Source organism: Plecotus auritus (assembly GCF_963455305.1).
Source record: "Plecotus auritus genome assembly, chromosome: 1".
Taxonomy (NCBI): Eukaryota; Metazoa; Chordata; class Mammalia; order Chiroptera; family Vespertilionidae; genus Plecotus; species Plecotus auritus.
The window spans coordinates 233,609,339-233,625,399 of record NC_137770.1 but is presented as its reverse complement, the minus strand read 5'-3'; the positions used below and the strand labels follow the sequence as shown (position 1 = coordinate 233,625,399).

Here is a 16,061-nt window from a genome sequence, read left to right as displayed (position 1 = left end):
TTTACTGGAATCTTTATATTTAGACTTCAAAACGTCCTTGCTTAAAGGACACTACAGATGCATGTGTCTTCTCAATGATGCTTACCCTGTTATTAGTATCTAATAGCTAATTTTAGTTCAAGCTATTACTACAATAAAAGCCTAAGGAGGCAGGCGAACGGGGCTGAATGGTTCCTTTAGCCAGGCAGTCCCTTAGCCCTCTCTTTCACAGAAACGTGTGTCAGAGTAATCATTCACCTGTCACTCAGGGTCTGCTGGTCAGTCCTGGCATATGATATCAAAATTTATTTGCTTATTGTCCATCAGTTCCCACTAGAATGGGAGCCCCATGAAAGCAGGGACTCACTCACTACTGTCCTATCCCCAGAGCATGTAGTCAGGTTCCCAATAAATATGTGTTGAAATGAACTGAATCACCTGCCATAAGTCAAGTACTACTATTATCTCCACTATACCGATGAAAACAACTAAGGCACAGAGAAGTCAAGCAACTGGCACAAGATCACACAGCTAGGAAGGCCCTGAATGACCTTCAGACAATTCAGTACACACTGCTCCCAGAGCCATACTCCTTAGTGTCCCACCAAATAGTGTGAAAGCTGCTTCAGTTTCTCTTTACTTTAGTAGACTTTGGGCATGGTTGCTATAAGATCTGTCTTGGGCAGAGATCTCTTTCAGAACCAGTTCTCTACTAAGAAGTATAATTACAATATATGGTCTATGGGATTAAAGTCCAAAACTGTGCTGTGTTGGTCACATGGGCCATCCAGGCTACAAGCTCATATAAACCAGGGCAGGCTCAAAGATGGTCTCTGAGACCAAATGCAACTAACTCATTTGCCAATAAAACATTAGGGGATGCTGAACCAGCCCGGCTGCTCACTGACCCAGCTGAGCACTACATGTAGTTCACAGTCAAGATCCCAGTTTGAGTGAGATATGATGGGGCTGAAGCGAGGGAAGGGCCCTTATCCCTCATTTCAGTTCTCTGTAATTAATTTCCGTAATGCCCCAAGGTGAGAGCTTTCCATTAGAGCGCCCTCTTCATTGGGGTTTCTGCAGGATGGGACATCTCTGAGCTTTAAGCATCAAGAGAAACCGTTTACAAAGAGCTCCCTGACCCTTCGTCCTGGACCATGACAAACACCCACAGCCGAGCTCTTTTTCTTCCTTTTTTAGTGAAGTCTACTTTAATTAGTCACCTGCATGCTCACTGGTCTGTCTTGACTGGCTCATGGCTTTGACTTAATTGGTTTGCTCGCTGGATCTATCCAAAAGTCCCACGTCAGTAGAGGTATGGTCACAGAAGGGCTCCATTGTTTTATGGTGCCAACACCAGATAAAACAGAGGCACTGAAAGACGTCAGCTGGTGCAACATAAAGCTCATTATTAAGGGCGAAACCCGGGGTTTATGGAATGTCACAAACAGCTCCATTTAAGCTGGCAGCGGGGCCCGGGAAGTGTGAATGCATGCCCCTGTCAGAAGTGCTGCCCCCTGAACCTTCTTGCTTTGGAAAACCTTGCACTGCCGTATCGTTCTTCTGCACTAACGTGCCAGACTCTGCAAAATGAAGAAAAACGAAAGCCAATGGACAAGAAGACCAGCTGCTGGCTGTCTCCACGGGAACATGAGCTGTGGCTCCTGGAGTATCTAGTAGGTGCTTATCCCACTAGGGGCACACAAAATGCAAGGAAGCTTCCAGAACTCTGCCCAAAGCAGTAAAGCTGGTGCTGGCAAAGCTGGGAGTGGTGATGAGGAGGGCTGAGTTCTGAGGGGTCATCTGCCGGGCTTCTCGTCCCTATCTCTGTCTCTGTGGGAAGGCACACATCCAGTCCACTGGAAACAGTTGATCCATGGGAAGGAAGACCTGGAAAGATTTCTGGTGGAAATTAAGAGGAATCTAAGCTGATCTGGGCCGGTGTCGTGCTAAACACACCAGCAACATTTACCCTTGTGGAGTGCTTACTGGGTGCCAGGCTCTATGCTACACACTTTACAAACACTTAATATTGCATGCAAACACACACACACACACACACACACACACACAATCATTAAACCTCATTTTCTGGCTTTCTCTTTTTCCCCAGCACTAACCACTGTCTAATGATCTCACTTGTCTATTTTATTTTCTTACTGTCTTCCCAACTAGAACATAAGCTCTGTGAGAACGAGTACCTGGTCTTTGTTATTCCTTATGTTTCCTTAAATCTTAGAACATGAATCAACACATAACAAGTCTCCAGTTATGTGTTGATGAGTGAATGATGAAACCTGAGAACAATTCCATCAGAGGAAACTGAGGCCTTGAGAGAACACTAACCTGCCCAAGGCCACAGAGAGTGTAACTGACAGAGCTAAAACATAAACCTGTCTCTACACATTTCCAAAGATGGACCTATTGGACTACAGAGTGAGTCCTCAAGGTCATCAATAGGTTCTTGGACACTGACTTTAAGTGAAACAACATATAGCGAAACTAATTTTATCATAGATTAATTGATATAAACAAGAGTCAAGTTCCTACAGCTTATTTCTGGTCACAGAAACATCACCAAATTTATACGTAAAGACCCAAAGTATTGAAATAAACATGAACTATACGTACATTTATGGAATATTAATAGAAACAAGTGAAGATAATTCTTTTTCAGCCCACTGATTCCAGTTCAGGGTCACAGGTGGCCGGAGCCCATCCTAGCTGCTCAGAGTGCAAGACAGGACCCACCTGGACAGGATGCCCTTCCATCTAAGGGGGCATCACCCCCCATACCCACTGGGACAGTGTAGACCAGGCGTCCTCAAACTACGGCCCGCGGGCCACATGCGGCCCACCGAGGACATTTATCCGGCCCGCCGGGTGCCGCTGCCTGTCCTGCTTAGCAGCCGACTCGTCCCGGGCCCGCAGTGCGCATAGGAATTTGTTCATAGTTTTTTTTTTTTAAACTATAGTCCGGTCCTCCAACGGTCTGAGGGACAGTGAACTGGCCCCCTGTTTAAAAAGTTTGAGGACCCTGGATGTAGACTCTCATGTGCACATCTTTAGCACGTGGAAGAAACGGAGTGCCCAGAGAAAACCCATGTAGACATGGTGAGAACATGCAACTCCATGTGGACAGTGGCCAGGAATCAATTTTTTTCTCATTAATTTTATAATAAAATGAAGTTGAACGAAACACTATACAAAGACTTGCTGTCCTACACTACGCCACTTGGCAGAACCAGGGCAGGCTGGAGCTGGCTCTTTCTGGAGTGGCCAATCTTTGCAACTCCAAGGTCAGTGACTTCACTTGGGGAGCCTGACATTTGTCATGGCGTCAGTAGTTACATCGTGGAAATTAGCAAAGAGAAACCAGCCAGGCTTCCTCTTTCGGAGACCCAGCTGGCCCACCCACTCACCTTTGGATATTTGTAATTCAGATGTGCTCTGCTAGCTTTGTTGATTGACTCTTACTAATCCTTATATTCTCAGAATCTTCCTTCTTCCTCCAGGTCCCCTCCCCACCCACACCCCGATCCCAAGCTTTTCCTAATGCCCAGATGAGGAAGCCCACAGACCCCAGGGCAGGAAGGGGAGCAGCCATTCCTCAGTGGGTTGCTTTCAGACCTGAGGCCCCGCATGGGCCGCTGGGTCTTTCCACATCATTAATTGTTCCTTATTCCTTATAGACTGACACACTGAGTTTCCCAGGGTGGTTTGGCGGGATGGAGGGGAGGGGGGGAAGAGGGGGTACAGGGGGGTGTCCTCCTAGCCCCACAGGCCTCCTCTTCCATCATTAACCTTTCAGAACTAGAATTATCAAGGCAGGGGAGGGTATCTAGTAGATTTCCCGCCTCACACCTTTCATCTGGTTTGGATTGGGGGTGTATGTCCATCTAGGAGCCCCGGAAAATTCTTGGGTACTGTTCAGAGGGATGGCAGGGGGTGTTTGGTCACAGGACCCCCATTGTCCCAGAACCCTGCCCCCAACCCCACAGGAGTACTAAGCTGTTTGTAAGCCAGGGTGGCAACAAATCTTTCAAGAGGCTGTTTGAAAATGCTTTATGGCACGTGGGGTTACAGGCTCTAGCTGAACAAATGGGAAAATTAGTCTACCTTAAAATATCCAAGGCAAGTCATTTCCTATTACCTTGTTTCTTAAATGTACTTAACACCCAGAAGCTGGGCTTCCCAAATATGGATGAGGGTCATCAGTTAAAATGGCAGCTCGGAGATAAAAATCTCCCACTTTAATGGCCGCTCATAAAAGGCTTCCGTCAGCCCTCTGTTTGGAAAGTGAGGAGTTGGGACCAACAGCAGCACTCATTATGTCTTCTAGAATTTAACAGGCTTCAGCTCTTCAGCTGGCCAATGAGCAGGACCTTACCCATGTCCACCACAAACCCCTGCTCTCCACGGGCCTTCCCTGGGTCTCACACCTTGGGTTTGCCTTGTCTTGTTTTGTTTTTCTCTGATGGAACAAACCATTTGCTTTTCTAGCTCCTTTCTCCAAATTTCCAAACTGTTCCTCGCCCCATGAAGGGAGTTACTATTGACAACCAGCGTGACAGTGAGTCCACTTATTGTCTTGTATTCTTTTTCCTTTTCTGAACCCTGTTGCTCTTCTTTTCATTCCCTTTATTCATTCATTTCATTCATTCACTCATTCATTTATTCCATTCCATTCCTTCATAAGGATTTATCAAATAATGTCTACTGATTAGGAACCAAGAATGTTAAATCCTAGGGATACAGTTGTATACCAGTCAGGAATCTGGCCTGCAAAGAGCTTGGTTACTCATGGGAATGGGGGGACCACACAAGTGCAAGCAGAGGGGAGAGAGCAGGGCATTGTGGGCAAGCCCAGGACCTGCCCCGAAGAGGTAGAGAAGGCTGCATTTGACCTATGACCTGAAAGATGAGCAGGAGTTTGCAAGAGAAGTAAAGGGGAAGAGTGTACCAGACAAGCAAACAACAGGTGCAAAGAGCCTGAGGCACAAGGCAGTTCAGTGTAGCAAAGGCGCTGAATTAGTGCTGAAGGGTGGAAGGATGAGGAGATTAGCGTTAGAGCTGTGGCTGGAGAAATCAGCAAGGGCTAAACAATGGAAGGTCTAGCACACAACGGCAAGAAGGTGGAACTGGATCCAGAGAGCCATGAGAAGGTTGGAGCAGAGAGAGACACAATGAATAAAATGACAATAATGAAGCATTAACTGATTCTCCTATCACACGGTCACAGCCACCTTTGAACAGGGGCCTCTGAGTTCCTCAAGATGCCTGGTGTCCTTATCAAATGAGTAAATCTGGCCTTAAAGCTGGTGACTGGGGTGGGAGGAAGGGGAGGATGGCCATGACTCACAGGAGCCTGACAAGAAACCAGCCCTGGAACTTCAGATGCCAATGAGAATAAATGAAATCCCTGGGGCTCCCCGCAATCGGTCCTTTTTGAGGGGGGAGGCTGGACACTAAGATGCAGGGTCTGTTGAACATTATAACATCCTCCCTGCACATTTTGGCAGGCGAATTAGTTCACAGGCCATGAATTTGAGTCCCTAAATTCTAAACCTTGGCTGGGGAAACAAAGTTTGATAAATGTGTCCAGCTCCTGGAATAAAGACCCAGAGCACAAGCAAACCATGAAGTTCAGCCTGTGTCACAGCAAGAGAAGCCCCAGACCACACACACACACATACACACACACACACATACCTCACATACACCGACACACCCTCATGCACATACACACACACACTTGCACGTGCATACACACATACTCACACACATACATTCACACATACACATACACTCATGCACACACACTCTCCCTTTCTTTCCTTTAAATATCAGTTGCTAACATCAATTCCTAACATATCTCCTGCCTAAAAGGTGATACAAGTGACCAAAAAGTGACCAAAATATGATGCACACTTAGGGAAGTTGGAGATGGGGTAGCTCAAAAAGAAAAAAATCAGTCAGTCAAGAAGAACCATGAATCCAAACATCACATTATAAAATGTTTCAGTCTTTTGTGGGTTTATAGTATCTCCAAAACTCCTGTCCTGTTTTTGTGGGCTTACAGGAAACCACTGCACACGCTTGAGGAAGTGACAGAGAAGGGCTGGCCTTGAATTACTGGCCGAACACCTAGGTTACAGGGCTCAAATCCTTTTTAATGATGCATAAAGCCACACCAGAGGCCTGGTTAGCGTGTTCCTGGCTCATTAGAACCTTTCTTTGGCGTTCTTTCCCACCTCCTAGTTCAAGACCAGAATTAGGAGAGCCTAATTTTCAAATACATGCTAAATCTAAGAGGTATGAAAAGCGTTAGAGGCAGATGAAGTGGAGAAGAGGCTATGTAAAGAAGATTTCCCACAGGTGGAGACTCAAGACAACAGCACCCTGAAATCCTGTCTGATCTTTGGTTGTGGAAAGAGTTCTTGGGGCAGCAGACACTTACATGCATTTAAAAAAAAAAAAAAAGCGAACAACATTCAAAATGGTGCCTTGCCGTAACCAACAACTCCCAGGAACTAGGCCCATCATCACAATCTGTCAAGAAAGCACCTCCTTGCGCCACCCCCCACCTCCCCCGTGTCGTTTCCGTGAGTGACATTCCAATGGTCATCTCTGTTGAGAGAGCTGCCTCCGGCAGGGAGTTAAAAATAAATCTATCTCGGCAAAATGGGGAATTGTTCGTGGGGACGGAATTAAACTTCAGCACTTCTTCCTTTTCTCAATTGTACTTTTGTTCCTAGCTTCAGCTGGGAGAGAGTGCACACATTTAGTGGGGAGTTTATGAGTTCATATTTTATAATTAACGTTGCCAACAGGGGAGTTTGATTAATACCGAGCGGTGGATTTTGAGCAATGTTCCATACAAATTGCCAAATTTAGCAATAAAATAAATTGGTTATGTGCACATAATTAGTACGATGACTACTTAAAATTCAAACCCGAATGTGAATAATTCCAAATCATCTGAGCCACAAATCCATTATTTGTATAGAAGGGGGAAAGTATAGCATTTGGGTTTTATTTTGCCCTCAACCACAATGTTATTCATCATCAGGCTGAACATAATGAAACTTCTACAATGAGTTGGACAATATTTTAGAGCAACCCCAAAACACACGCATACGAGTGCACAGGCACACACAAAGGGAATGCCATAAAGATAAGAAATACTCCACTGTGAATTTTCACTGCAAATGTAAAAATCTATGACAAAATTTTTCAGCAAATGCTGCATTACATGTTCCTGATGCGCTGTCCATAAACCTCTGGCGCACAATTACTCAGCAGAGCCTTTCCCTTTAAATATTCACGGTACCTTATTGTCACCCTGGACTTCTCCGAGCCTTTGCTGCAGTTCTTTGATTTCTTCTCCCAGGTGTTTATTTCGGTCCTGAGAATCTCTCAATAGTTGTACAAGGTTAGCCTGGAAATATCAGCACATTAGGAGATACAGTCAGAAACGGAGGAGTGGACAAATGCGAGGCTTTATTAGGCTCACGGAGGCTGGTGTGCAAGCCCAGCTGAGCCACACAAAGCCCATCAGAGCAAAGGCATGTACGAATGCAGCAAGTGTGCACATTAGGCCCCAACGCCGCCTGGAGGAAATGAAATTGGCCCTGAACCTCCATTTGGGAATGTTCTTTGTTTCCAGAATAGCTCACAGGTAAGTAATAAAAAAGTTGCTTGTATTCGACTTTTTTTAAAAAAAATGTAAGAGCTCTTCATTAAACATCTTGCAAGTGGACATCGAGTTCAATTCTAAAATCTGGGTCAACAATAGAGGAAAAGTTCCATTTCCTTGTTTAGATTGTTTCCCCTGCCTCCCTTTCGAATAGATCTTGTTTCATGAACTTTTCTTTGCTACCTCAATGCCCAGAATTTTGATCACATCATGTGCCACAGTTTCAAAAGTCAGGGTCCAGAGATAATTCACGTCTCCTGGGCTGGTTTTCCCACCTCCTTATTCCCAAACAAGGACAATCACCTGTCAGTCCCATCTTCATGACATCATCCCTTCCTTAAGATTTGCACCCTGCTTAGACCCAGATCCCTCAGCCCATGTGGGAGGTTGTTCAACAGCCAGCCTCCACTCTCAATCCCGCTTCATCTCACACCATGACTGCCCTTTCCCTGTAAAATGTGGGCACCTTTGACCACGTTCCCACACCTCTCCAGGTCCCCCAAATTTGGAATTGTTTGCTCTCCCAGCTATGGACATGCTTTCATCCACTCAAGCCTGTAACTTACCATTCCACTGAGCCTCACAGGGCTTCCTGTTCTGTGGTACTATTTTGCATTTTGCTAGTTGTCATTTGTTCCAATTCTCACCTTGCTTATTGCATTCTAATCTAACATTAGCAAGAAGACTGCAAGCTATGGAGAAGCAGAGATTCCGTTCTCTGCTTCCTCAGCTATAAGAAGCCTGTGTTCCACCTAATGTTTTAAAGACTCGTGATGGCCCAGCCGGTGTGGCTCAGTGGTTGAGCATCGACTTATGAACCAGGAGGTCGCGGTTCGATTCTGGCCAGGGCACATGCCCGGATTGCAGGCTCAATCCTCAGTGTGGGGTGTGCAGGAGGAAGCTGAGAAATGATTCTCTCTCATCATGTATGTTTCTCTCTCTCTCTTCCTCTCTGAAATCAATAAAAAATATATATATATAAAAAGACTCACGATGAATAAAAGAGGGAAGGAAGGAAGCAAGCAACCAGAATATGACTCCTGGAAAGGAATCGATCGGAAATCATCACACAGGCATTTTAAAGATTACCTCGTACAGTCCCTTCATTTATAGCTGAAGAAATTCAGGTCCAGAGCCATTAGGACCCTAGTGTAACTGTAGTGGCTACATCTCCCAAGACTTCAATGCTATCACATGGGGGAATACTCAGGTATGTTAGGTACTCAAAAGAGAATAAAGGTGAAAGAACGGAAAATTAAACCTGGGCTCATCCTTGACTCCTCACTTTATCTCATCTCCCATATCCCATCTTTTGTCTCTGCACTCAAGGTATCCCCCACCCAGGTCAGTTTCCCTCCAAGCTCCTTGCTGTTCCCCATACATACTAGGCATGACCCCTGCTCAGCACTGTTGCACTGTTCTCTCTCACTGGAATGCTCTCCCTCCAGAATATCTCATGCCCTCACCTTTTTCAGGCCCTTGTTCAAAGTTCATGGTATCAAGGGGGCCCACCTAAAGCACTTCATCTAACACTGCAACCTGCCCACCTCCACCCTGACCTCCCTAGCCCATTCCCTTACACTACTTTTTTCTTTTCTTCCATAGCACTTGTCATCTTTTTTTAAAAAACATGTTTTTATTGATTTTAGAGAGAGAGAGATAGAAATATGAATGAGAGAGAAAGAAACATTGGTCAGCTGCTTCCTCCTGCACACCCCCTACTGAGGATTGAGCTCACAACCCTGGCATGTGCCCTGATTGGGAATCGAACCAGTGCTCTCTTTGTTCATGGGTCAACTCTCAACCTCTGAGCCACACCGGCCAGGCAGCACTTAAGCTTCCTTTCTGGTTTATTGCTTTCTTATTTCCTGTCTCCTTCTCCCTACTAAAATGGAAGTTACATGAAGGGCAAGGAACTTTGTTTTAGCTACTGATCTACCTCAGCACCTAGTAGATACTCCATAAATATTTTTGTTAATAAGAGACAATATGCTGAGCCTGGAGGTTGTGATCTCAGCCTGGGAGGGAGCTGGAATGATGACAACAATGACCAACACTGAAACCAGTACTGGCATGGGCACTTACATAAAAAAGCCCACTCATCCCCACGGGCTGGGTTTAACCAATCCCTGGCTTCTACTCACTTATTTGTGGATGTTACTCAATAATGTGATCTCATGTTTATACTGCGTGTTTGCAAAGCTCTTATCTTGTAATCGTTGCATTCCAATCCTCCCAGATTCTGTTCTCAGCAGATAAAAATTGGTGAAGGATGAGAAATGTTAACTCCCACTTTATAGGGAAGAACACAATCAAGGGACATTGTAATCAACAAGCTATTTTTGGAAATTTCTCAATGGAATCAGAAAGACTAAGTTGGATCCCAGTCCTGCCACTTACTGGGCTGGGTGACCCTGGGTGAGTTTCTTAACCTCTTGAGTGTCCCCATCTGTAAAACAGAGTCATAATATCTACTTCATGTGGGGCCTTGATATTAAAATTGAGCAATAAAGACAGGACACCTACCACAGTGCTTGGCATAAATAGGTGCTGGTTAATGGCTGGTTGCCTCCCCTTGATTATGTCCTTCCACTTACCCCAACTCAACCACACAGGGGAAGATCTGGCCAAATGCCTCCTTGGGCACAGCTGGCTTCTTTGTGATCCTGGCTCTTCACTGTCCTTACTCATCTATTTATTTATATAACAAATATGTATTGAGCACCTACCATGTGCCAGGCACTGCGTTAGACTCGGAAGTTTCAGCAGTGAGCAATACACCTAACCCCTTGCCGTTGTAAGCATTCATTTTAACAGATTATATTATACTAGAGGCCCTGTGCATGGGTGGGGTCCCTCGGCCTGGCCGGGGCCATCTTTCCCAGTCCCGATCGGAGCCAATTGGTGCTGGCTGGCCAGGGGGAGGGACCGCAGAAGGTTGGCCAGCCACCGGCGGTTGGCTAGCCGCCGGAGGTTGGCTGTGGGAGCACACTGACTACCAGGGGGCAGCTCCTGAGTTGAGCGTCTTCTCCCTGGTGGACAGTGCATGTCATAGCGACCAGTTGACCAGTCGTTTGGTCGTTCAGTCATTTGGTCGCTTAAGCTTTTATATATCCTATCTAATAAAAGAGTAATATGCAAATTAACCATCACTCCGCTACAACCACAAGCCACGCCCACCAGCCAATCAGGAGCGAATATGCAAATAAACCCAACCAAGATGGCTATGGCCACAGAGAGCAGGAGGGAGGCTTGGGTTTCCCCTGCAATGGAGGAAGCCAAGCTTTCCGCCTGCCCTTGCCGGCCTAGGTCTCCACTCAAGGCTACAAAGTTTCTTTTTTTTTTTTTTTTTTAAATATATTTTATTGATTTTTTACAGAGAGGAAGGGAGAGGGATAGAGAGTTAGAAACATCGATGAGAGAGAAACATCAATCAGCTGCCTCCTGCACACCCCCCACTGGGGACGTGCCCGCAACCAAGGTATATGCCCTTGACCGGAATCGAACCTGGGACCTTTCAGTCCGCAGGCTGACGCTCTATCCACTGAGCCAAACCGGTTTCAGCAAGGCTACAAAGTTTCAATGATAGAAGATACATAAACCCAAACAGAAATGGCGGCAGCCACGGAGCTGGAAAGAGCAGGAGGCTAGGGTTGCCCCCAGCGATGGAGGAAGCCAAGCTTTCCGCACACCCTGGCAGGCCCAGGCCTCGCTTAAGGCTACAAAGTTTCAATTATAGAAGATAAATAAATTCCAACAGGAATGGCTGCCTCCACAGAGCAAGCAGAAGGCTTGGCTCGGCTCCAGGCTACAAAGTTTCAATTGTAGAAGATAAATAAACCTCAGATACCAGGGCCTCCTCTTGGGTTGCCAGGGGGCATGGCCGGCCTGCAAACCACCACAGGCCCCTCGCCCAGGCCACCCTATGCCCCAAGGGAACCCCCACCCTGATCCGGGACATCCTTCAGGGCAAACCAGCTGGCCCCCACCCATGCACCAGGCCTCTATCCTATCTAATAAAAGAGTAATATGCAGATTGACCATCACTCCAACACACAAGATGGCTGCCCCCATGTGGTCAAAGATCCTCTCCCACGTGGACACAAGATGGCCACCACAAGATGGCCAGCAGGGGAGGGCAGTTGGGAGGGACCAGGCCTGCAAGGGAGGGCAGTTGGGGGCGATCAAGCCTGCAGGGGAGGGCAGTTAGGGGTGACTAAGCCAGCAGAGGAGGGAAGTTGGGGGCAACCAGGCCTGCAGGGAAAGGCAGTTGGGAGGGACCCAGGCCTGCAGGGGAGAGCAGTTGGGGGGGGGACAAGGCCTGCAGGGGAGGGCAGTTAGGGGAAAACAGGCTGGCAGGGGAGCAGTTAGGCATCAATCAGGCTGGCAGGAGAGTGGTTAGGGGCAATCAGGAAGGCAGGCAGGCGAGCAGTTGGGAGCCAGCAGTACTGGATTGTGAGAGGGATGTCCAACTGCATCAGGCTTAAACGGGCAGTTGGACATCCCTCGAGGGGTCCCAGATTGGAGAGGGTGCAGGCTGGGCTGAGGGAACTGAGTGTGCTGGGGAAAGAGCCACAGAGGCCTCACTGGGAAGGGCACATTTCAACCAAGACTTGGAAAAGGGGAGAGAGTGAGCAAGACCCTTGTGGTAATCCCAGGGGAAGTTCCAACTACTAGTTTCCCTCTCTCTCTCTCTCCCTATCACATCGAAAACTTCCACTTTGGAGAGCAGTTCACCAGAGACTACATGAAGTGGACAGAGGATTCAGTTCTTGAATTTTTTTCCAGTTCTTTTCCTGGTTCCACCTCTCCCTCTTGTAGGTCTTCTTTCTCAGCACAAACTGTCACAGGTGGGCAGCCTCTGCTTTTCTTCCATGCAACTCCAAAACATTTCCCAGACATTTGCTCAGCAAGCATAATTCCTTTCCACCACAGGGCGGGGCATGCCCCAGGCCCAGTAACTGGCCCAGAGGGGGGGGAGGAGCCCAGGGCTGAAGGCAGCCTCCCAGGGCCCGCTGCTGCCTGCACATGGTCAGGCATCTCAGCACCCCATCTGCAGGACACACAGCAAAATCCACCTTCACAGCACCTGCCTTTTCTTCAGCGGCAGAAGAGATGCCTGGAGAGACATACTTGTAACAGTAATAGTGAAAACTTCATAAAAGACAAACAATGCCCAAAAAACTGCAATGCCCTAACCTTCCCTGTTTGAATCAATAATGGCTTGCGCCCCTCACGGGGGGTGGATGTTCTCCCACCAGCATCACCGCAGTATCTAAGTCAGTACAAGTCCATGTGTCTGTCCATGGTGAAAGACCGTGGACCTCTACTCCGTCTCTACCTCTACTCAGTCACAAACCAGTGCTATTGCAAAATACAATAGAAATCAACTACTAGGAAAATGAATTTAAGACATCAAGACTCCAAGTGTTTGTTAGATTCAAAAATCCTGCTGTCTGCCCGGCCAGCGTGGCTCAGTGGTTGAGCGTCGACCTATGAACCAGGAGATCATGGTTCGATTCCCAGTCAGGGCACATGCTGGGGATGCAGGCTCAATCCCCAGTGTGGGGTGGGCAGGAGGCAGGCAACGAATGATTCTCTCTCATCATTGATGTTTCTATTTCTCTTTCCCTCTCCCTTCCTCTCTGAAATAAATAAAAATATATTTTTAAAACCCCTGCTGTCAGATTGCTGTCAAAGTTTCTGAACACTTCCTCTTCATTTCTGCACTAAGCTTGTCCAGCAATAGCAGCCTGAGCTGGGCACTGGTCCTTGGGCATCATTTTGAACAGCACTGAGCTCAGCGATGCTCCCCAGGATTTAGACCTCAGAACAGGGCAGGTACCCGGTATATACCTCCAATGATACATACAGCAAAGAATAGGGCTGCTTCAGGGAACGGCGATTCAGAGACCCAGTGATGTGACTGTCAAACATGATTTACTCTGCAGCCTGGCTCAAAAGAAATCTACCAAAATAAAATCAGTCGCATCTACAGTGGCTGCAAAACAATAGTCAATCAAGTGAGTTCACAGTAAATCTACACCAGCTTTAAAACTGACCCCTGGGGTAGGCCGGGGTGGGGAGGTATCCTGCGTTAGGGCAGGTGAGTTGTAATTTTCTTCTATGTTTCACAGGCTGGAGTACTTGTCAGCACACAATTCTTTCCTATTCATCAGGCCTTCCACCTCCGCTCCAAAACAATAACTCTGAAAACTAGAAAATGACTATTCTGATACGGTGCCTAACACCTTAAAGAACAAGAAGAAAGAAAGACAAAAGAAGTTGTACATTTCCAAGCACTCAAAATAGAGGAGAAAAGTTCACACCAGTCTTTTGACCAAAAATAATGCCCGTGACTCACACACATTCACTGTAACAACCCATCCAGCGAACACGGGACGCCTGCTTATAATTTATCAGCCATGCAGAGCGTGTTGTCTCCATGTTATCAGGAAGGACTCTGTGACTATCGGTTTAGAATAGCAGCACTGGGTGCAGGAAATGTCAGGGGAAGGTGGCAGACGCTGGGAAGGATTTCACAGGGAAAGAAAACAAAGCCGAGAGATTATTCTCTCTAAACCTCTGGGGCAGGTGGGAGCACAAACAGCAGAACATGAAAAGGCTTAAAGAGAAGCCTATTTTCAATATTCAGATCTAGCCAAGGCCGACAGGAAAGGTTGACATTTTAGCTCTGATCATAGCGGAATGCTGAATACGGTGGAACATATTGCAGAATCCATATATATTGAAGTCCCTCTTTTTGGCTAGAAGTTGAATCTATTAAAATAGGGATGCGGAAAGGAGGGGAGAGAGAGTTGATGAAAATACAGCCAGGAGGCCTGAGGCTGAGAGGATAGCATGGCTCTCCATTCCGATACCCCCAACTACCCCTGATGTCTGCAGAAGCTTTGCCAGGGCCAGCCCCCGCTGTGGGAACGGTGGGGCTCACAGAAATTCTCTCTGCACAGAGGTGAAGACGACACCCCTGACGGTTGTTGGGAAGGCAGAGCCCTGGGACCAGAGAGGCCAGCGAGCATTTCACCCCAGCTCTCCCTCTGCTCTGCTGCAGAAGTTCCCACGGGGGGCAGATGCCTCCTGTGAGCAGTGAGGGTCTCTCCAACTCTCCCCAAGTCCTATTGCATCCTGTGAACGCCAGCCACAGGAAATATTCATAAAATCATATGCTTTTTCTTCTGTTAATCGCTCTCCTGTTCGTTAAATTTGCAGGCCCCCATTCACGGAATCTAGGAGGGCAGAAGATAAAAACAACATTCCTGCCTCTACTTCTATTTCAATTCCCTCAGAAATGCCACGACATGTGTCAGAACCGTTTACACTCTAGATGCAATAGGCTCTTTAAACTTACAAAAAGCGACGGGAGATTTGTAAAAAAGGATGCTTCATGCTTGGCAAGGACGATCACTGTTAGGGCCTCCTGTTTCCAATGATCAAGTAATCATCACTGGTCCCGAGGAGGGGGTTTCAGGATGCGAATTGTGGGGGACAGCCCTGAATCTCTGAGATGGGAGAAAAGGATCCACATACACCATTTTTCTCCCCGATGTCAGAATGAAAAGATGGTTACGAGTGGGTCAGAATATGTCACTCCAAAATATGCCACTTTGTTGTACAGATTATTTTGAGCTGAAGAAATTGAGAACCAACAGATACGGAGAACTCTCCTTCCTCCCGTTTCCTGCCTGAAAGCAGGGCGTACATTTCCTTTTGTGAGCGTGTCCAGTCGGTGCCAGAACCAGGAAGAGGAGAGCGACTCTTATCACCAGAGACTTAGAGTGGGCACCACAAACAACCCTGACTAAAATAACCCTCGTCTCCAGTTAGTTTCCGCATATATTTCCTAGTCACTTTCCCACAATTTATCATCCCTCGAAGCCCAGACCCCATCCTTTTGTTAGAATGGTATATAAGCCCCCACCCAAGTCTAACCAGTTCGTTGAGTTTCCCTTTTCTCTAAATTCCCTTCCATGTAAAATATTCATAAAATCATGCTTTTTTCTCCTGTTAACCACTCTCCTGTTAGTTAAATTTGCAGGCCCCCATTCACGGAACCTAAGAGGATAGAGGATATAAAACAACATGAAGAGAAAGTGGTGACAAGTTTAAGATAACCTTCCAACCTGGCGCTAGCCCAGACCCTGGGAGAGCCAGGTGTCTTCACCGGAGCCCTTAAATAATTCAGACCAGCGACCAGGAAGGGGGAGGGCAGCATTCCAGGAGTGATGCCTCAATCATCTTGAATCTTGCTAATTTATTAGGTGAACAGCATTTCAGGTAACCTAGCCATGGAAAAGCTCCTCTACACTGTAGAGTAAAAGATGATGCATTACCAGAGAGCTCTATATCTTACTTCTCAATTTGC

At 46.9% G+C, this 16,061-nt stretch overlaps 1 protein-coding gene across 2 annotated transcripts in view; it reads right to left on the bottom strand.

Moving 5' to 3' along the window:
* The window catches only part of CCDC149 (coiled-coil domain containing 149), a 107,435-nt gene that overhangs the window by 40,434 nt on the left and 50,940 nt on the right, over positions 1-16,061 (bottom strand). For both annotated transcript variants that reach the window (XM_080644700.1, XM_080644699.1), the window contains exon 4: positions 7,313-7,420. In XM_080644700.1, the coding sequence (XP_080500826.1) occupies positions 7,313-7,420 (108 nt within the window). The remainder of the gene's footprint in view (positions 1-7,312; positions 7,421-16,061) is intronic.